Genomic DNA, 22,077 nt, shown 5'->3' with positions numbered 1-22,077 from the left:
TACTACAGTGACACAGCCACATCAATGTTCATAGCAGCTCAATTCACAATAGTTAAGCTATGGAACAAACCTAGGTGCCTTTGAACAGATGAATGGATAAAGAAAATGTGGTACATATACATAATGGAATATTACTCAGCCTTAAATAAGAATAAAATTATGACATTTGCTGGTAAATGGATTAACTGAAGACTATCATGCTAAGTGAAATAAGCCAATCCCCAAAAAACAAAGATCAAATGTTCTCTCTGATATGTGAATGCTAGCAGACAATAAGTTGGAGGAGGGAAGAATAGAAGTTCATTAGATTAGACAAAGGGGAATGAGGGAAGGGGGGGTGGGAATAGGAAAGACACTAGAATGAATCAGACATAACTTTCCTATGTTCATATATAGGACCAATGTAACTGCCATCATGTACAACTACAAAAATGGCAAGTTATACTCCATGTATGTATATGTCAAAATACATCCTACTCTCATGTGTAACTAAAAAGAACATATTTTAAAAGTTTGTTATAAAAAAAAAGAGCCTGCGTTTACATATAGAGAGCGATATCAAGAAATCACGAATGATGGTGTTCACTTAACTCTTTTCATCTGTCTCTGGGAGTGAGATGCTGAACACATTTATCTTTTTGTTTAAGAGTGATTTTGACTTGTGCTCTCATAAAAGTGTTTCTAAGTAGATGAAACTAAGAATCCCTGCTTTGTCTATGAGGTGAGGGGCATGGTGATTAGCTTGACTGTGGTAATGACTTCACAATGTACATCTATCTCCAAACATCATATTGTACACATTAAGTCCATACAATTTCATGTGTCAATTATACCTCCACAAATCTGAAAACGAAAAGAGAAGTTAACGAAGCAATTTTTAAAAAACCTTATTTTTTAAGATTAAAATGTATTTTTTTAAAGACTAAAAGACAATTCAAATACCTTCCCCGGAGGGCATAGGGACCTGACCTGGGGTCCGAGTCCTGGGTTTCCAGTCTGACTGGAAGGCCAAGACCAGAAGCAGCTGGAAATGAATGAGGCCACTCACCTCTCAGGGGTGAGAGGCCTGGTCAGGCGCTAAGGTTGCCTCCGACCGGGGCCCAACCAGACCCAACCAGAAGAGGGATGAGAGGGCAGAAAGGCCCTGGAGTGCAGCCAGTGTGACCCTGTTTTATTCAGGTGGGGAAGCTGAGGTCCCGAGCGTGGGAGGGGCTTGCAGCCCGTGGGCGCGGCCTTCTGATGGTGACCCCAGGTCTTTTCCAGCATACCCACACGGGCTCTGCAGGGGCAGACGTTAAAATATCTTCCCCGGTCACATGGTCACGAGTGCTGGATCAATCACAGAGCTGGGCTCCAAGCCCCTGACCGTGCTGCTGGGCGGGAGACCCGCCTCCTGGCTGCTCCCATCTGACAGCGGCCTAGGAGGTCCCACATGCTCTTCCACCTGCACCTTCTCATCACCCAGCCACCTCTGCACCCACCCCCACCTGCTCACGCAGGTTCCGCCACGCTGACCTCCTGGTCGCTCTCTGAACCCTCAGAAGAACCCCTCTGCTGAGAGTGCTCTTCCCACAGATGCCACACCCCTCGCCTCTGCAGGGCTCGCTCGGCAGGACCCGCTGGTGGGGTCTCCCCGACCACCCATCTGAACTGCGCCCACCTGCCTGGCCTTCTGCTCTGCTCTCCCAGGCTCTCGCCAGCCCTGGGACACACCGCGGTTCCAGTCTTTCGCCTGCATCCCTCCCACCTGCGCACCCTGGGCCTCCGCAAGCACACGTGGGATGAAGGAAGCAGGCCTGAGGGGCGCCCAGCTCTGCTGGGGTACGTCACTGTGCTGCCTGCTCTTGCAAACGAGGAAGATGACACTTCAGTAACAGTACCCCGTGTGTACATAAGGCCCGGGCAACCTGCTTTATGGACATCATCTCATTTAACCTCAGAACAGCTCTCGGGTGGGCCCAACATCACGTCCAGTTGGCAGGTGAACAACAGGGAGGCTCAGAGAGGTCAAGCGACTTGTTCAAGTCACACAGTCAGTAAACAGCAGGGCCAGAATTCCACGGTAGGTCTGTGTAACTCCAAACCCGAGGGCCTTAGCCATGCTGCCGTAATACAAAGGACTCTGCAGACCAGATGTGACAGTGATGTGAATGTCACATAAGGGTGAAGGTCTGCCATTCAGGACACGTTTGTCTTTACAGCCTCTTGGCCCAGCCACCCTCCTTGAGCACCGCGTGGCTGCGCTCTTCTGGGACCTTCCTGTAAGAGGAAAGGACCGAAGCCCCCAGGCCCCAGCCCCTCAGGGATTCATGTGCCTTCCCGTGGTGGCCTCGTTTAAAGGAGGCCATCGAGACCCATGCCGCAGCCACGGGGAAGAATGGTGGAGGCTTGGGCACTGGTTGTTTGGAGAAACTTCAGGGCTGGCCAGGGGACAGCTGCCCATCACCACCTTGAACCAAGCACTGGCTCCCCTAGAATTTCCCCAGGAACTTACTCCTCCGTGCTGGCCAGGAAGCGCATCTCGGTGGGCACAGTGTGCAGGCCGTTCCTCCGCAGCGCAGCTAGGAGGGAAGAGCAGGGCGTCTTTAGTGCACCCTGGCAAGGGGAGGGGCGCTGGGTTCTCGTGCAGCCAGTCAAGGGGCCTCTTCATTGCCAAGGACCCCGAGTCATTCACTGAAAAAAAAATGGGGGAAGAGAGGAGGGAAAGGAGGGAGGCGGGAAAGCAAAGGGACACTCATTCCATCTTCCTGGTCCACCATCCATATTTGGGGATGGTCTCGGGTCTGTGGGCAGGAAGTGGGCTGCAAGGCTACCTGGCCACCCATAACTCACCCGAGCAGCCATTGCCAAAGGGTTACTCGAGAACCATCAGCTATGAGCCGTAATGGATTTGGTGCCCAAGAGGGATGATGGGATTTTAGCAGACATCTCTGGGCCTGACCAGGCAGCATGAGCTGCAGGGACCACAATGGGAGCTGGGAACCAGGTTCAGACTGTGGCAGTCACCAATTAAGACGGCGGCGAGCAGAGTAGACTGGTGGAGGCAGAGACGCTGAGAGTGGATGTGAAACCAGAATTATAGGTAATCGGGTGGAATGGAGGAATGGAGGTCATCTGAGCCTGGGAAGTTGGAGACCCCCCTGGGAAATCAGAATATCAGTGTCTCCAGAGCCCTTTGACCACCAAGATTACCTGCCTAAGTACCCCGCCCAAAGGCGCACCCAAAAGGAACTGCTAATTAATGACCCTCCGCCCCGACCTGCCTGGATCACTCCATTTGGCCCCTCTCCCTGCCCGTCTGCTTCTCACCTTTTTGCCCTCTCGCCAGCATCTCCTGGGCCTAGTCTTGTAGGCCGGAAGGAGAGAGATAAGGGGTGGGGGGGCGGACAGGAGATAAGCTATAAAAAGGGCAGGGCACGCTCACTTCTTGGGATTCCAGAAGGCCAGCCATGGCCCCCTGCTCCCTCCTGGGAGAAGTCTGTGTTACCACCTCTACATAAAACCTGCTTCATATGCTTGCCTTGGCGGCTTCTCTGGTGTTATACTTTAACATCCGAGGAAGCAGAACCAGCCACCGATAAACGGCGGCATCCGATGCGCTGTGGATGTTTCTGCTCTTCTGAGGCTGACTCAGTGCCACTCAGAGTTCAGGGCCAGAACTCATCACACAAACGCTGGCCAATCGATCCATAGATCAGTCTTTATGGAGTAAGTATCTCCGTGTGTCTGGCACTGAGTGCCAAGGCCCGGAGATTCTGCCCTGTGTTCTTATCCTCCAGGGGGGGAGGCAGACCATAGACACACAAATATAATATGTGGAATGTCAGGCACGGGGTGTCATGGAGAGTAAGGCAGGGAAGGGGACCAGAATTTTGGGGTGAGACACTTTTTTCAAGAATATGACCAAGAAGAAATTCTTACTAAGAGGAGTTCTGACTAAGAAAGAAAATCTGTCATGAGATCTGAAGGAGGTGAGCGGGTGAACCACGATGAAGGTGAGGTGCAAAGGCCCTGAGGTAGGAGAGAGCCATGTATGTCAGGCAGCAGGAGACCAGAGGGCTGGAGGAGGTGAGTGCAAGAAGTGGCAGGGGCAGGGTGGCAGGAAAAGGGGGGGGGGGTTCACACTGGGGTCTCAGGGTTCACAGCAAGGAGTTTGGCTTCTCCTCTGAGGCGGATGGGAGTCAGGGTAGGGCTTGAGCAGAGGAGGATCAGCAGAGGACCTAACTTCATTTCTGAAGTCCTCATCTGCTTATAGACCCGACTCCCCAGGAGACTTTGACAGTGTTTCCGAGACGAGAAATACAGAATGAATTTAAAGTTGTTGCAGTTGGAACCACCCAGGACCCTGGGAGCTGGATGTGGGCCTGGTACTTAACCGGAGCCTGGGTTCCTTCACTGACTGTGTGACCTCAGGCCAGTGGTTCCCAGCCAGAGCCAGTTCTGCCCCCGAGGCACACTGAGCTCTGACTAGGGACATGTTTGGTAAACAGGGCATGGCCTAGGTGCTGCCGCCCTGCCGTGTATTAGGGACCATGAATGCTGACCAACACCTTCCAACAGCAAGCCTCCCCACCACGAAGAGCTCTCTGGCCCCAAATACAACAGCGCTGAGGTTGCAAAGTCCTGGTTCAGATAAATCCTTAATTTCCTGTTACCTCAGTTCTTAAATGATAAGCGGAAGTTGCGATTTCCTTAGGATCGTCAAGGAGAGGAGAGAGTCAACCCAACGAATTCAGGGACGGGCCTGGGGCAGCTCAGTGGTGGACACGCACTTCGCGCCTGCTGGCCCTGGGTTCCACCCCCAGCGCTTTAAAACAAAATAGAAAGAGAAAGCAGGACCAGCACACGCCTAAAAAGCCAGGGAGTAAGTGTTTTAGGCTTCCGTGGACACGTGATCTCGGCCCTACACAGCTCTGCTGGAAGTTACAATTTACGAGCAGTGCGGCCACTGGGACTTGAACGTCACATCATCTCCACGCCACGTTTTCCTTCTTTTATTTATGTTCATATTTATTTATTTATATTTCCGCCCTTTAAAAATGTAAGAACTATTCTTGGTTCACAGGCTGCACAAAAAACAGAGGGTGGTCTGGATTTGGTGAGCCAGGGTTGCCACCGGGATCCTGTCATCGAGGCTGCTGAAGGACACAAGCAGGACTGCTGGTGGCTGGCGGTGCCGAGCAGAACACAGACCCCAGTCACTCCAGAGCCGCACAAAGCAAGGCCACTTCCCGGCCTTGTCTAAGGGCAAGGTCCCTGTGCCACCCCGGGATCCCCAGCACCCGCCTCTCTCTTCCTGACCCAGGTGTAGATGTGGCCCTGGTTCCTGCTCACCCATCGGAACGGCTGGCTCCTCAGACCCTCCGATGAGGCCATGGAAGGCCCGACCCGGCAGGTTCTGGCAAACCCCTCTGATGGAGGTACTCGCAGACTGGGGTGCAGGCGCTCACCCCTGCTGCAGGGGATGATGAACTCATTTAAGCAGAGGTGCCCGGGGAACTCTGGTGAGGGACACTGATCCCCTTCAAGGAACGCCAGCTAAAAGGTTGGATGCTTTTCTTCTTTCTGGGGATTCCTTCGGGAAGCCGGTCACACACTTCCCACGTGGATGAGCAGGAAGGGTCTGGACTCCAGCCTCCGCTCTTTCCCTGGCTCACCCTTGGCTTGGGGGAGTCCCTTCCCCACCCCCTGCTGTGCTTTTCCTGGGGTTCCATGGCAGCCGCTGGGGTCATTTTCGCTGCGCCTGGGGCTGGCTCTGCGTCAGACCAGCAGAGGTCCAAGGCTGAAGTCAGGTCTGGGTGGTGTGGACCAGGGCCTCAGGGCTCAGGTGACAGCAACACGTGCTCACACCTGATGCGGGAGGCCTGAGCCCAGGGCATCAGGCAGGAAGTGAAGGGCTGTTAATAGCACACCGGAGGGGGCGTCGCTCCCCAGGGATGGCTAGACAGGAAGGACTCTGACTCGGTGCGGGCCTCCCATCTCCAGCTCTCTCTGCACCCTTCCCCGTGGCTGGGCCACTGCTTAACTCCTCGGCCCTGGCTGGCCCTGAGCATTCCCTGGGGTCCCCAGGGACGGCTCTGGAGTGGGGACCGGGTCTCAGTACTTTTTTTGGTGGGGGGAGTACCGGGGACTGAACTCAGGGCACTCAACCACTGAGCCACATCCCCGGCCCTTTTTAGAGACAGGGTCTCACGGAGTTGCTTAGCGTGTCGCCATTGGTGAGGCCGGCTTTGACCTCACCGTCCTCCTGCCTCAGCCTCCCGAGCCGCTGGCATTACAGGCGTGGCCACCGCTCCCGAGCAGACCTCAGTATTTTAAAGAAGTTCTGCGGGCGTGGTTTGGGGCGGCCAGGGTGGACAGCAACTTGTCTGGGGTTACGGGTGGGAAACCGAGGCCTCCCACACCGCCTGGTGGGGGGCTCCGCACGCTCCCGGTTCCGTCCTGGGTGGAGCCTGGCCGCTGGCTGCAGGCGGCGGGCGCCTGCGCACTGTGGACGGTGACCCGCCTCCGCCCGGCTACGGCCGCCTCGCGCCCTGCTTCCTACGCATCAGTCACGGGAAAACACCGGCCTGCGTTTCAAAGGAAGGCGGTGATAAAGCCGGTGGAGCCGGGACTCAAGAAGCAGGGCCACCAAGGCCAGTGCTTTACCGCTCACCCAGAGGCCTCCCGCCCCGTGACTGCAGGCCCAGGGGCCACCTGAGAGCAGCGGCGGGGGCAAAGTCTCAGAGGGCCGCCTCCGGGTCCAGCAGTGCGGGCGGTCAGGAGCTTATGTAAGGCCTGAGCCCAGTAACGCTGATCCTTGGGCGGTGTCAGGTGAGGTTGCTGAGGACGCCATGTGGTGGCCGCGGGACAGGCCAGCAGCCTGGGGCGCGGGCAGGGTTCCTTCCCCTTCCCCCGACGCCTGGGGAAACTGAGGCCTGGACGGGTGGGTCAGATCAAGAGGACGCAGTGGGCCGGTGGCAGAGCCCAGGACCACCGACCCCGTCCCTCCCGCCCCACCTGCAAGGCACCCACCTGCGCTGGGCGCGACCTGAAGCTGACAGCTTAGCCCAGCCTCCCCAGTGTGGCTCATGTCCTGAGCTGGGCACACCGAGGGCCCTCAGGAAGGAATTCCCGTGTCAAATCAGGCGCCGGGCATGGGGAAGTTCGGAAGCCCCCAGGGGAGGCAGGCCGACCGCCCCATTGCTTGGCACTCCGACCACCCAGGAGGCCAGCAGGGTCAGCCCCGCCGAGGCTCAGAACTCGTTAATAACACATTTACGGAACACCTGCCATGGCCAGGCCAGTCGTCACTCTGGGTGAGCAAGACGCAGGACGACGGCTGTCACAGCCAAGGGACAGCACAGGCCCTCAGGGAGCATGGAGCCCGGGGAGACTCACAGTGAGCCAGCAAATGACTCCCCCTCCCCCACCAGGGCGGGGGTCTGCCCGCTGCCCCGCCCACTCCTGGAAATCTTTTTTATGCAACTGAGCATATTAACTACATGTATGTGCCTGGCTGTCATTTCTCACGTGTCACTCGACGTACACAAAAGGGGATGTATCGTCTTTCTAGAAAAGAGACCCAGGCGGTGGTTTAGCCTAATGAGGGAAGAGGAGGGCAATGTTTAACCCCATCTGAAAGATAGCTCTGTGACAGATGGTGGCATCTTGGACATTGCTGAAGGAAAGTCATGGGTGGCACGTCTGGGTGGCCTTCTTTGGGCAGAGAAAGGGAGGAAAAGGGTTTAGATTTGAAAGCCAGGTGGATCTGGGTGCACTGGGGCATGCCTGTAATCCCAGTTACTTGGGAGGCAGAAGCAGGAGGATCACAAGTTTGAGGCCAGCCTCAGCAACTTAGCAAGACCCTGTCTCAAAATTTAAAAAAAAAGAAAATTTAAGACCTGGGAGTATAACTCAGTGGTAGAGCACTTGCCTAGCATGCACAAGGCCCTGGGGTTGATTCCCAGCAATACGGGGGGGAAAAGCCCTGCAGGCCCTTTACTGGCTGAGGGACATTGAGCAAAGCACTGGCCGGAGCTTCACTTGCTCCTCTGGAAGATGGGGATGAAAACAGTGCCCAATGGGTACAGGAAATGGAGAGAGCGGGCAGAGGTACCCTTTTGCCAGTGAGCCCCATCCAACCCTGGCTTCTGCTCCTCTGTGCCAGGCCCTACAGCTTGGTGCTCATAAACACAGATTTCGACAGAGCTCAGCAACGCATCTGCTGTGTTACTTTGGTGAATCATTTTGCCTCTCTGAACCTCAGTCTCTTCATCTGTAAATGAAGATCATCTACCTCACAGCGCAGTTAAGACTAAATGAGCTGCTGGGTATGAAACTCTGAGCATGGCGTCTGGCGTCAAGTGCTTCAGAGACCAGTGACTGACATCAGCGTGGCTGTTCTGCTGCGGGTGGCCCTTGTGAACTTACGACCTGGAGGACATGCCCTGCCCCTCTCCTGGTCTGTCCATCAGCACAGACTCCACTTCCTCCTGCTCTGGCCTCACCGCCAGCCACCTGGTCAAGGCACAGAAACTGGGTGAAAGGGACTTCTCTCTTTGAGCTGGAATTAGCCTTGTCCTTGCCCCGGAGACTGATCATTAACCAGTCCCTGCTCTCTGATCCTGCGGCCAGTGAAGGCTGGCGTCTGCCCCAGCCTCCCAGGGACCCTGCCTCCTGACATCCTGCACTGCCAGGGAAGAGACCCTGGCTCTCACTGCACAGTCACCACTGTGTGTGACCCTGGGCAAATCCCCTGCCCATCCTGGGTCTCAGAATCTTCACCTTTGTAATGAGGGTCGTGGTGTTCAAACATTCCTGTGTCCATTTTGGAAAAAGAGACTCCTGTGGGAGGCAGAGAAGTGGAGAGGACGTCGGAGGCCCAGTTCTGGCAGTTCGGAAACTCTGACCTGGGGCTACTTCAGGCTCTTTTTATTTCTTCTTCAGCTCCCAGCTCGGTCAACGCTGGCTTCATCTCCTTCAGACCCCAGCCTTAGAAGGGACCTTGCATTAAGTAAGTGCTCAGTAAACAGTTATTGTTATGAGGAAGGGCAGCCGAAGATAAAGAGGCTCAGCTGGGATTGAAAAGGGGGAAGGTACAGAGCCCCAGAGACTTGCAGGGAGCAGTTTGAAAAACCACCAAGTCCAACGATGTAGAGCAGGGGTCAGCCACCCACGGTGTGCAGGGAGAATCTGGCCACGACCTGTTTCCGTACCACCTGCCCGTGGAGACTGCTTTTTACGTTTTTAAGTGGTTGAAAAGATCAGTAAAAGAATAAGAGTTCAGGCTGTGAAGACGACATGAAACTTTGACTTTGGCACCCGTAAGTAAAGTTTAGCTGGCCCACAGTCCTATCCCCCGCACCCTGCCACTCTCTTCAAAGGCAGATTGGAGGAATTTCGACAGAATGGCCCACGAGGCCCAAAATATTTACTATCTGGTTATTTACAGAAAAAGTCTGCCAACCCCTACTACACAGCTTCTCTTCCCTTCCCGGGGAAGACTTTGCCCCAGAGGAGATGCTGGGTGGGCTCCTCTACCAAGGACGAGACCTGAATGAATCTCCTGGCCTCTCCAAAGCCCTGTAAAGAGCTTATCACTCTCCTTAGCTTGCGGGGCCATCGTGGGAATAAAGAAACAGGGCCCATGAGCACACAATGACATCAGCCAGTGACGTTCACTTAGCTGCTACGTGGGCCAGCATTTAACTTTTAACAGAGTCCTATTTATTGTAACCCATATTTGAAAAGAACAGAACTGGCCCATAAAATCCACGAGTTGTGGGTCATGCCGGTCGCGTGGGTTAGTTAGGTAAATGATCCACATCCGCTGGGACCCATCTGCCATCTCTCAGGATGTGGCTTCTACCTCTAGGTCCCAAGTGGCGCCTGTGTCTCCTGCCATCATATTCACATCCGCTCAGCAGGAAGCAGAGAGCGGGAAGGGCAGAAGTTGCACATATTATTTCCGCTGATGTCCCCCGGGTCAGTCTTAGTCACCTGACCACATCCAGCCGCAGGGGACACTGGGAAATTCAGTCTTTTCTCTGCACAGCCAAGAGCCCATGAGGGATTCCATGACTAAGAGAACAAAGAGGAATTGGCATTGGGGACAAGTGGTGACTTACACCCACGTGTATCAGTTTAAAGATTCCTTTAAGAAACGGGACACTCTGAAGTGGATGTGATGGGACAGCCGCCGTCAGCCGCGGAGAAAGGCCTGGGGACTCAGGTCACCAAAGAAGAGCCGGCACGACTCTGGGTCCTGAATTGACCCTGGAACTGCCTTCCTCTGGTCTCTCGCTATCTGAAGAAAATAAAGCTCTATTTTTAAGCCACTTGAAGGCAGGCGTTCTTTCAGGCATAGCCAAAAGCTGGTTTGTAGGTAAGAGTGGGCTCTGGAGCCACGTCAGGCTCAATCATCTGCCCGCTGTGTGATCTGGGGAAGTTGCTTTCCCTCTCTGGGCCATCACACAGTGGTCTAAAAGCACAGTGGCCGCTGTGGGGTTTTGTGTGTTTTTGTTTTTGTTTTGCTAAGAGCACACTCTCAGGGGACGGGGCTATCAAATAGCTCATGGCACCCTCGCTGCACAGGCCCCTCTTCCGGTTCACTTCTCTATTTCCAAAAGTTCCCTCTCGCCATTCCCACCGGATTCCTTCCCCACAGCCAGTAGACATGTTTAAAACGCAGCTTTTTTGCTTCTTGCCTTCCCCTTCCTTCCTTCCTTCCTTCTTCCTTCCTTCCTTCCTTCCTTCTTCCTTCTGTCCTTCCTTCCCTTCCTTCCTTCCTTCCTTCCTTCCTTCCTTCCTTCCTTCCTTCTTCCTTCCTTCCTTCCTTCCTCCCCACCCTCCCTCCTTCCTTCTTCCTTCCTTCCTTCCTTCCCTCCTTCCTTTTGTCCATCCTTCCTTCCTCCTTCCTTCCTTCCTTCTTCCTTCCTTCCTTCCTTCCTCCTTCCTTCCTTCTTCCTTCCTTCTTCCTTCCTTCCCCTTCCTTCCTTCCTTCCTTCCTTCTTCCTTCCTTCCCCTTCCTTCCTTCCTTCCTTCCTTCTTCCTTCCTTCCTTCCTTCCTTCTGTCCTTCCTTCCCCTTCCTTCCTTCCTTCCTTCCTTCCTTCTTCCTTCCTTCCTTCCTTCCTTCTGTCCTTCCTTCCCCTTCCTTCCTTCCTTCCTTCCTTCCTTCTTCCTTCTTCCTTCCTTCCTTCCTTCCTCCCCACCCTCCTTCCTTCCTTCCTTCCTTCCTTCTTCCTTCCTTCCTTCCCTCCTTCCTTTCGTCCATCCTTCCTTCCTTCCTTCCTTCTTCCTTCCTTCCTTCTTCCTTCCTTCCTCCTTCCTTCCTTCTTCCTTCCTTCCTTCCTCCTTCCTTCCTTCCTCCTTCCTTCCTTCTTCCTTCCTTCCTTCTTCCTCCTTCCTTCCTTCTTCCTCCTTCCTTCCTCCTTCCTTCCTTCCTCCTTCCTTCCTTCTTCCTTCTTCCTTCCTTCCTTCCTTCCTTCCTTCCTCCTTCCTTCCTCCTTCCTTCCTTCTTCCTTCCTTCCTCCTTCCTTCCTTCTTCCTTCCTTCCTTCCTTCCTTCCTTCCAAGGCCGCCCAGACCACCCTCTTTCTGCGATGCACCAGGGTTCCCACGGCCACATTCCTTCCATCACTGGTCACCACCCAGTCTTCTTATTTTTGCAAGTCTTATCGTTTTAAATCTCACTGCTTCAATTGGTGCTTCTCTGAGAATAAGTGAGGTTGAACATCTGTTCAAATGCGTTCCAAGTTTCATTATTGGATCTCGTTCAAAGGTTTATTTCGAGAGTTAAAGGAACCAATATATATAAAGTGTTTCACTCAGTTTTCAGTACATAGTAAGTACTCAATAAATGCAAAAATTAGAAAACCAAAATACCATGGTTTGATTTATCTAATGCCCGATTATTACTCTTAAACGTCTGGCACATAGAAGGTGTTCAGGAAGTGTGCGACCCCTTGGCTTCTCCCAATATCCTTTGGTTGTCCCTGATCCCAGCTTGTGGAGCTGGCCCCAGTGCCCTTGCACAGCTCACCTGTGTTCTCATCACCTTCCCAGCTGAGGTCCTTCTGAGCCTCCTGGTCGAAGAGACTCTTCAGGATGGCGTTGGCAATGGGCAGCATCATGGCGGTGGAGGCGGTGTTGCTCAGCCACATGGACAGGAACGAGGTGGTCACCATCATCCCCAGAATGAGCCTGGGCAACAGAGGGAGAGAGAGTCGGATCCAGAACCAGGGTCCATGAGTTCCTCTGGTCCCAGGTTCCCCTCCCTGGGGAATCTAGTTTTACCAGTGGAAAGTGGAGGCCAGAGAAGGCAAGTCAGTGGCCAAGTGGGGACCAATAATCTGATCTAAGGAGACCTTGGACCAATGTGTAAAGTGAACTGACCACAGGTGCCCGAGGAAAGGTAGTTCCAGAGACATTTCAAGCCTGACGTTTTCTCTCCCCTGGCCCCAGATCCTCAATGTCACCCATTTCAGAATAAAGTTGCCAGGACATCAAGGCTCCCGCCATATTGCTTATTGACCTTTGCAGCCTCCTTCCCGCTGCCCTGACTCCCCCCAGCACCCACCCTGCTGAGCTTCTCGCCGGCACCCAACGTGCCTGCCTCCTCTGCTCCTGGTCTTTGCTTGGTCTGTTTCCACAACAGAATCCAAGTCTCGGGGTTCTTTCCCCCCATGTCAGTTTCTTAATGCACCTGGAGTTTATTCAGTGCATTGTATGCAGTAAGGAGGAAGTAGATTAAATCAATGATCTCAGCTCCCACTGTCCTCCTTCCTTCCCTTCAATTCTTCTGGATTATTCCTTCCGTGTTTCTAAGACCACTTCTCAGCCAGGGCCTTGCTGTCTTCAAGGACTTGCTGCAGCGTCACCTGCTTTTGACAACCCCTCCCATTCCTCAAAGCCGGGCTCAGATGGTGCCTCCTCCAGGAAGCCCCCCACGCTGCACCCCTGGAATAGCCAATCCCACGCATCACTGGGTTCAGTTCCAGATGGAATCTGCCCATAGTGTGGACAGCCTCTCCCAGAGAAGACACATCTGCACGGTCAGGCAGACGGCTTGACAGAGCGGACGCTGGAAACCTAGTGGTCATCCAGAAGCTTCTGCTCCTCCCCCTGCCCTGTGGACCTTGTCACTCAAAGACCTCTCAGATCTATCCACTCTGTCCTCCACTGCCGCTCCTCTAGTCCCAGCCGCCACTGTCCCTTGTCAGGATGCCCAGCACAGCCTCCCAACCAGGCCTGTTCCCAGCTTCTCACCCCCACCCCACCCACAGTGGGGTCAAGGGGAGACTTAAAAATGCAAATTTGCCAGGTCTCTCCCTGCTCAGGACCCTCTAAAGCAGGGGTTCGTGGATACCATTCAAGACGGCATTGGGGGAAATAAACCAGGCACCTGCCTTTGCTCACTTCTAATCAGAAGCAAGTCTTTCCTCAGTGCCTGAGATTTCATCACCAAAAAGTTCACGGGTATTTTTATAGCACATTACAACAGTGGCAGAACCCTGATGACCCATGATGCTCGAAACCACCACCAAACCATGGTCCGTCGCCAGGTCTCGCCATTCGCTGTGTTAATAAGGGCGCGCATAGGCTGCGATGGCAGAAATGTGTGCTTTAAAAAAACTGAGTAACTGCGTTTTGCCGTAGGAGGGGTTGTCACTGTTTTAAATCCTAAGCACGGAATCGCTGCACACAACTTAAAACGCCATTCTGGGAAGAGCCTGAAGACTCGCCAAGTTGCCAGAAGGGTTCGTGGAACAAAAAATAGAAATGTCCAGACACACTCCTACTTTAAAGGCCACCCAATCCTCAGGGAATACAAGTCCAAATCCTCCCAGAGGGCGGGAGGCCCTTAGGGTCCGAGCCTGCCTCCGTCTCTCAGGCCATCTTCCCGCCTGCTTTGTGTCCCCACCCGCCATCTCCTGGGCTGGTAAACAGCAAAGGATCCTGAGAGCTGGTGGCCAGTCCTGCCGCTCAGGGCTCAGTGACAGACCCGCGTGGTTGCCCTGGTCCTCACGGCGACTCTGTGAGGCCAGCGCCATGGCCGCGGTCAGGCAGCCAGCGGTGACGTCGTGTCCCTTACCTGGCGGGCTCGACTCCCACGAGCGTCAGGACCTGGAGGGCGATTCTGCGGTGCAGGTTCCACTCCTCGATGGCGCTGGCCATGATCAGACCGCTGAGGAAGAGGAAGTTGGTGTCCAGGAAGTACTGGGCGCAGACGGTGCTGGAGGGCAGGATGCCCAGGAAGGGGAAGAGGACGATGGGCAGCAGCGCTGTCACGGACAGGGGCAGGGCCTCGGTGCACCAGTACACGGCCATGAGCAGGATCACCAGCAGGCAGCGGCCCTCCTGCGGGGAGAGCAGACCTGGAGGCCCACGTGCCCCCGCGGTGCCCACGGCTCCGACCTGGAGCTGTGGCATCACCTTTCTGAGCCTCGTTTTTCTCAATATAAAATAGAGAAGCGATTTCTGTCCACTTCGCAAGACTGACCGAGAACTCGAGGCGACGCCTCCCTCGTCTCAGAGGCAGATCCCCAGGTGAGGACGGGAATGGAGATCCTTGATTCAGCAGGGGACCCCAGAAAGTTCTGGAAGGGCAGTGGACAGGTGAAACAGAGGAGGGAACCAACGCAGAGAGGGTTAGGAGAAGGTTTCCGCCGGGAGCCACTGGAGCGGCAGTCCCCGTGGGGAAGCTGGGACGCAGTGCAGGACGCGCCTAGGGGTGCCCTTCCTGGGGCCAAGGCCCCGGGGGAGCGTGCCCACTCCTGGCCGTCGCTGGCTGAGGACGGCTCCTGGGAGCGGAACTCCCCCCGTGCAGGCTGAGATGCGCCTCCTGCAGAGACGCTCCCTCAGATGCAGGAAGAAGCCATCGGCGTGTGTGGGCAAGGTGAACCACCCCGGGACGGAGGGGACAGACACCAGTAACGAGGGCCACATCTGTGCAGGGACACTGTACATGACGGTGACGTGCCCTGCTCATCCTGTTCTGTGCACCACCTGACCTACCAACAGGTGGCCCAGTTTGGAAACTAGGCATCCTGAGCCAGGATTGTGACCTCGAAGGCCCACGGGAGCCTGGACGTGCAACCATGGCGCTCTGGGGCTCCCTCACACAATCTCGCACCTCTTGCTTAGAAAAAGGCGTGAGAGGAAGACGTGTTGCTCTTCTTTTAGGTCCATCACGAGACGCTCGCTAGACTGCTGGACTACAGGACACTCCCGCACCTGACATGGGCAGTTTGGGGCCTGGCCATCCGCAGCTCCTCAGCTTCTGCTGCTCAAGGAGACAGGCATGCAAGCCAACCACTCACCCCAGAGAGGGAAGGTCCAAAGCAGCTTCGTACCATGAGCAGGAAGCAGAGAAGAAAGGCGTGAGTCAGCCAGTGGGGCGTGAGAGGGCGGCGGCCTTGGGACCAACTTGCTATGCTCTGAGTGCCCCCAGGCCTCAATTCACGTTGAAACCTAACCCCACTGTGGCTGAGAGTCATGGATGCAATCGGAAAAGAGGCCTGAGGGCCTTCTGCCACGACAGGACACGGCCACACGGCGCCATCTTTGAAGCAGAGAGCAAACCCTCACAAGACACTCAGTCTGCCTCCGGCGTGGAGACTCGCTGGGCTATTAAAACTGTAAGCTTCCAGAACGGTGAGCAGTAGATTTCTGTTGCTTATAAATGATCCAGTATGTGGCACTTTTGTTATAGCAGCTCAGCTGGAGTAAGACACCCCTCCATCTCCCCTCGTCCCTCACAACAGTGACTCTGTCAGCTTCCTCTGGCCTAAGATGCAAGCTTGGTCAAGATTTCCAGGGAAGTAAGACTCCCAGGAAGAGCTCCCAACCAGGAAGTTGGGTTGCTCTTCAGGTGGTATAGCTGAGGCCCCTGGGGTCCTGGTAAGATGGAGGCACTGTTGTCCCGGAAGTAACTTTTCCATTCATCCACCCGCATTACTTTCAGGATCTTCATATTTCACTTTCCCACTTCCGAAAACATTGCTTGGAACAAATCCTTGTTTCAGGATCCTTCTGGAGAACAATCAAAGACGAGCCTTCTTGGAGATAGTGATGTCTTCCTGAGCTAGGACTTGAGAGATCTTTGGTGAAGGGGACGAGAGGGGCTGCTTTCTTGACTGGGCTGGAAGTTTCTTTTGTATTTGAGTCAAAAAGAAGGGCTTATCAGAACCAAGTCCAGCTAATGGGGTGTACCTTGTTTATGGGACAACCACTTGTTATGCCAAATGAATTCAAATGGAAATGTGTATTTCCTGAGGAGACGTGTTCAGTGTGGTTCAGAAGCTGTCATTCGATACCCAGAAAAGAACATGCTCCACGTGAAGGGGACCCCTGGAAGGTGTGAGCTGCTAGGAGCCAAGCAGGAGGCCTGAGGTCATGTCCAGCCAGTCATGCCGGTGCATCACCTACGGCTGCCAGAGACATTCCCGAGAAAGGGCTGTGAAGCCAGTAAGTTCCCAACAGCCCTTCTCCCTACCACTCCCCTAAAACTCACGATGCATTGAAAGTGCTACCAAGTCTTATAAATGCATCTACTCGTCCTTGTGAACCCCAAGTTTCTGAAATTCATTCGTCCACGGGTTAAAATGTCCCTCAAAATCCTACAAAACTGTGCTCCTTGGAGAAGAGTCTGGAAATGCTGCCAGAGTGCGAGCTGCAGAGATTCTGGTGTTCGGTGTCACTGGCTCACTCGTCTCCCTGGCTAGAATGCAAGTGCCATGAGAACGGGGTCCCGTGCTTTGTCTCACTCTCTTCTGTGTCCCCAGCACCTGGCACAGCGCCCAACACGCTGTAGGGGCTCCAGTCGGCCAGTGGAGAACGAGCGAAGGGAGGCAGGGGACCCTCGCGCTCTGCGGGCCCGTGCTAGAGCGCAGGACGCAGAGAGGAGGACGGAAGAGAACACCTGCCCTCCGTGGGCTCACGGGCGCGGGCAACCTGGCGCCGGGTGCACGCCTGTGATCCCCGTGGCTCAGGAGCCTGAGGCAGGAGGATCTCGAGTTCAAAGGCAGCCTCTGCAACTCAGCAAGATCCTGTCTCTAAATAAAAAAATTTAAAAATGGGCTGGGGATGTGGTTTCATGGTTAAGCACCCCTGGGTTCAATATCCGGTACCAAAATCAATCAATAAAAATTAAATCCCTTAGGGGCAGGTGGTTGAAGACCCCTAAGGGCAGTATTGAGCCACATGACCAAAAGCAGGTGTGGCTCTAAGTCCACTAGGGACAAGTAGCAGGAATAAGTAACATAGCTGAGGGTCCGAAGGGGCTCGAAGGAGAAGCTTCTCTCTGGAGAAGCTGCCTGAACTAAACATTGGCAATGAGAACTTCGGTGGGGTCCTGAGCTCGGACCCTCCACTGTCCCCCCAGAGTTTACTTGTGTATTGTACTCTTCAGTCTGAGGGCAAATTTGTAGAGCAGTAGAAGAACTTGACAGGAATTGATGAGAGAAAGAGAGAGAGAGAGAGAGAGAAGGTTCAGTCCAGCATCTGAGTTAAACACTGCAGGCCTCAGATGCTTCCCGCTGGCAACACTCTGAGGTCAGAACTTAACAGGTTACAGGACTGAAGAAGGGCCCAACCACAGACCCTACGGCGTCAACAGAATCATAAAGGGCTGGTCTAAACAACTAGTTTATCCCACTAACTTCCACAACCTAAAGGAAACCAGCCTCTTAAGAAGTGTTTCTTACTCATCTATCAGAAAAATAGACTAGTTGAACACTCCGGTTTCTTTCAAAAAAATTCCATCATTGTCAATTTCCTCACCAAAAAACCTCAAGCAAGCCCCGTCGGCTTCAGAGGTCACTCTACCAAAAGGAATGGAGGGCCCATCGTGCACAAACTCAGAGGACAGAGAGAGAGGGGACACTTCCCATTTCGTTTTAGGGGCTCAGCATAATCCTGGGTTCCTGATAAGGGCTTCAGAAGAAAAGAAAACGGACAGGAGTTTTTGGGAGCAGCAGTGTGCAGTCACCCGGGAATTTTTAACTCTGAGACTCGGCTGAGAGTTTCCTTTTCTGTCTTGACTCACGTCACGGTGTGCAGGAGTAATTGCAGCAATAATGACAGCCACCAACATTTTTGGGGATAGTGCTGGGGACGGAAGCCAGGGCCTCATGTATGCTCCGCAAGCACTGCACCACTGAGTCAGGCGCCCGGCCCTCTGCTAATTTTTTCTAACTGCCAGATATTCACCAAGTTCAGGCCTCTCGGATGTATCGACTCACATAAAGCCCACAACTACCCTTACTGGGCGGCACTATTACTTTCTTCCTCTTTCCAGGGGGAATTTTAAGAAGACATCCATCTGGGTCATGCACATAAAACTGTGGACAGATAATCCAGATCCTGGTGTCTCGCCGTAGTTCACAGACTACATAGCTTTCAATTCCTCTCTCTTAAACATTTAAGGGACCACAAGCACAGTGACTACCAGCAATCCACGGTGCTACGTCAGGCACATCTACAAGCGTGTGAACTCATTCTGCTCCCACGCCTTTGGGGCAGGTGTTGCCATGTCCATTTCCCTGATAGGACAACTGAGGCAGAGAAGTTGCTTTCGCAGTGGGTGCAGAGGGAAGAGGGAAACCGAGGTCTTGGGGGACCAGTATCTCTCTCCTCCCTCTCCCAGCTTCCCGCCCAGAGAAGGGAAGAGAAGACTTCTCTTTGGGTCAGATCCCACAGGTTGACCGCCCCTGCAGCTGGCCGTTCTGATTTCCCAGTTGAGACCATGTTTGTGGATCAAAGCAACCGGGGATTTTAATCATTTCTGGAGAGTGATAGAAAAAGTCTCATGTCTGGGGTTTTTTGGTACAAATAATAGGAAAAGACCTTCCCCCGCTGGGAACAGTTCATGGCAGTGGCCGGAAAAAGAGCGAGCGCGAGTGTTTTTACCCAGTTAGCCACGGAGCCTCAGTGGACCAGTTCACACGTGGCGCAAGGGTGCGGTCAAGGAGTTCTGACCGGCTTCCACCCCCAGCCGCCGCCTCCTCAGGACACGCACAATGTCCCCAGCCCACCCTGGAACCCTCCCTGTGCCCCCTACCTGCCGTGACAAGCCCCAAACCAAGGACAACCACCAACGCCCCGCGTGCTTCCTGCCACCTTTGCTTGGTTCCGCCGGCTCCTGGACCTGGACCGGAGCATCCTGGGACCACACGGCTACTCCCGCGTGTGGCTGTCTGCTCACTACGGCCTCTGGGAGATCCACCGCGGAGTTGCGTTTCTCAGCCCAATTTCTCTTTCCTGTTGGGTGATTTCCATCCCATGAATCCATGGACAGGCTCTGCCGATGGACATTGGGTTATTTCCTATTGAGGGACATTACAAATACAACTGGTACAGAGAGGTGAACACAGCTGCTTCAGGTGACAGGGGCGAGTCCGCTCGTGCCATGTACCCACTCTGTACAATGCCAACACGGGGCGCCGGGTCCCGGCCTGCCTGTCCGCTCCCCTCCCCTCCTGTCTCCTCCTTCTCACTTCTTCCCTCCCCCTCCTCTCTCTCTCCCTCTGTCTCCTCTCTCTGGATGCTTCTGCCAGGATGCCAACATCAGCCCTGGGTGGCAGAAAGAGTCCAGGTACAGCACATGTCACCTGGGGGGTAACCTGAGGAAAATGGCAGGGCCCGGGGAGTCCATCTGTGGCCACCGGGCTTTGGCAGGAGATGAGTATATGGTGACCTCACTGGTTAGGGACTGGACAGGTGCCAGGGTGAGCCCCAATAGCTCCCTGAGCTTCCTGTGGGCAAGTGTACTCAGAAGTGCCCGCTGGATGCCACTCGCTGGTGGGGATTTGATAACCCACTGCCCCTCATCCGCCTCCCTACCCTGCCAGGCCTGGAGGACAGAAGTGACTTCCAGAGAGACGAGGAGGCAGGGCCTCCAGGGCTGAGGCTGCCGAATGGGAAGAGGTGGACTCTGGGCGATCAGACAGGCCAACCCTCCACTGCCAGGGCCCTGCACCTGCCGCCCCTCCGCCTGGCCTCTGGACACTTCCTCCCGGCTCCTGGCTCAGCCTACCTTCCAGGACCCTCCTCAGGGAGCCGGTCTCTGGTCATGTGATCCATGTGGTCTGCTCCACATTTTTTTGACATCAGGCTGCTTGAAGCTTCCTGGTGTTCTTTCGTCATAACCTCTCCTCCCCAGACCCCAGAGCTGCACAAGGGGGCGCCCGCCTGTCCTGTTCCCCTCCACCGGCAGTCCTCACAGATGCTTGCTAAGAGGATGGACAAACGAGATGAGCCAGGCATTTCCACTCCAGCGCGGGGCCCTGTTGGTGGAAGGGAGCTGGTGGGAGAAGCACCAGCTGGGCAAGCCCGCTTTGCGCTTTAGACGGTGCGGGAGGTGCAGAAAACCACCGGGGGCGGGGTAAATGTCACATTTGGGCAGCTCAGTCCCTCTGCTCACTGCCACGTGGCCCAGGAGGCCACATTTCCTGGTTCCTCAAGAGAAGCTTCAAACTGCTTTTCTGTGAAACCTCACAGTTTTAAAAGGTTCGTGCATTAAAAGGAAAGTGAGGGGTCGTCATTATTAGCAGGTGCTGTCTAACCCACAGTCACCACCGTGGCCTGTCATTGACATGGTGTCAATTGGTGGAGTCCCGGGTGCCTTGGATCATTAATGAAAACCTCAGGAAAGCACTCAGACATGTACAGTGTGAATGTGATGTCAAAGTGTTGACAGGTCACTAGGGATTGCGGGACCCCGTATTAAAAAATCCCTGCTTCCTGCTAAAATCCCCATTTTACAGGTCTAAAAACCGAGGCCTAGAGAGGCAGAGCCATTTCTTCAGGACCATGGAGAGCACAGGGTGAGGTCTCGCAGCTCCCTGTCCCGGTAAATGCTGAGGTAGTGGCACCATGGAAGGGGGCCAGGTGGACTCACCCCTCAGCAGGCGGGTTCCACCCCTGTGTCTGGGCCCCTTGCTCTGTGAACTCGGACCAGCCACATGACACGCCAGGTGTCCTCCGTGTGTTTGCGAAGGGGAGGCTTCTCCTGATCCCTCAAGGGCAGATGGAGGTAGGAGTATGGAGTCATGTGATTGATCACAGGCACTGTTCCTTTGAATTTTAACTTCTGGAGTTCAGAGGTTGGGGAGGTGTCTGATCTTGCAGACTCACTTTCTGGGTCACCTTAGGGCAAGCAGCTCGCCTTCGTGCCACTTTGTTCTGTCCAGAGCTCTGCGGCTGAGGGGCCCCGGGCAGGAGGAGTCAGCTCCGGGTGAATTTCCCCTCCACTCAGGAAAGCTTCTAGGTGTGGAGGAGCCGAAGAGGAGACCCAGGGAGGTGGCGGCTGGAGAATCCCAGAGTCGAAAGCAAGAGGAAGCTTGAGACGGGAGAGGTCTGGGGTGGCCACAGCGGAAAGCAGTCAGCAGCGTAGAAGGAACAGGACGCCAAGGAAACCTCTTAAGTTGGGCTATCCAAATACAGTAGCCCCCGGTCCCTTGTGGCTATTTATATTACTTAAAATTAAATGGAGTTTGAAATTCTGGTTTCTCAGTGCCTTGGCCACATTTCAAGTGCTCAACAGTCCCCTGGGAATGGGTCTGCCACTGGAGACAGAGTAGGTGTAGCTATTTCCTTCATCACATAGACCTCTATCCAACGGAACCATCCAGAGGGCCCGGAAGCCTGGGCCCAGAAGCCTGGGCCCAGTGACTGGCTCCTGGATTCCCGGGACAAAACACACAATGCCCGAGGCTGAGTCTATTCCTCAGCAAATTCTGAATAATCGTATTCGAATGTCTACCCATCAGGGTTAAGGGATGCCAAGGCAATTGGAATTGTCAGGCAGTTATCTTAAGGGCGAGGTAACGAGTGCATTTTCATTTATTCATTGATGTTTCTCCAAATTTCAGCAACCAATACACATTTTTTTAAAAGAAGACATTCTCTGAACATAAAACTAAATATGTTGGTACATTCTTGAGCTATAATTTCCTCCCCAGAGAATTAGTAGATGCTTAATTATTGTGTGGCAGAAGTTTGAGGCCAGGTCAATCGCTTGCCCCTTACAGCTCACTGAACTTCACCCGGATGCCCATACGATGTTTCGTTCAGACTTCAAGTTCATTCATGTGG

General features: G+C 54.2%; 1 protein-coding gene across 3 annotated transcripts in view; it reads right to left on the bottom strand.

Annotated features, from left to right (window-relative positions):
* Slc13a3 (solute carrier family 13 member 3) overlaps positions 1-22,077 on the bottom strand; it is a 67,589-nt gene that overhangs the window by 28,599 nt on the left and 16,913 nt on the right. For 2 of the 3 annotated variants that reach the window (XM_047540870.1, XM_047540872.1), the window contains exons 2-4: positions 14,075-14,340; positions 12,023-12,183; positions 2,495-2,561 (exon numbers count right to left, since the gene is read on the bottom strand). In XM_047540870.1, the coding sequence (XP_047396826.1) occupies positions 2,495-2,561; positions 12,023-12,183; positions 14,075-14,340 (494 nt within the window). Of the gene's footprint in view, positions 1-2,494; positions 2,562-12,022; positions 12,184-14,074; positions 14,358-22,077 lie in introns of all 3 variants that reach the window. The other variant, XM_047540873.1, reaches the window with a different exon arrangement.

This window comes from Sciurus carolinensis, chromosome 2 (genome assembly GCF_902686445.1).
Source record: "Sciurus carolinensis chromosome 2, mSciCar1.2, whole genome shotgun sequence".
Taxonomy (NCBI): Eukaryota; Metazoa; Chordata; class Mammalia; order Rodentia; family Sciuridae; genus Sciurus; species Sciurus carolinensis.
The sequence above is the reverse complement of the archived record's forward strand: the minus strand, read 5'-3'. Positions and strand labels throughout refer to the sequence as shown.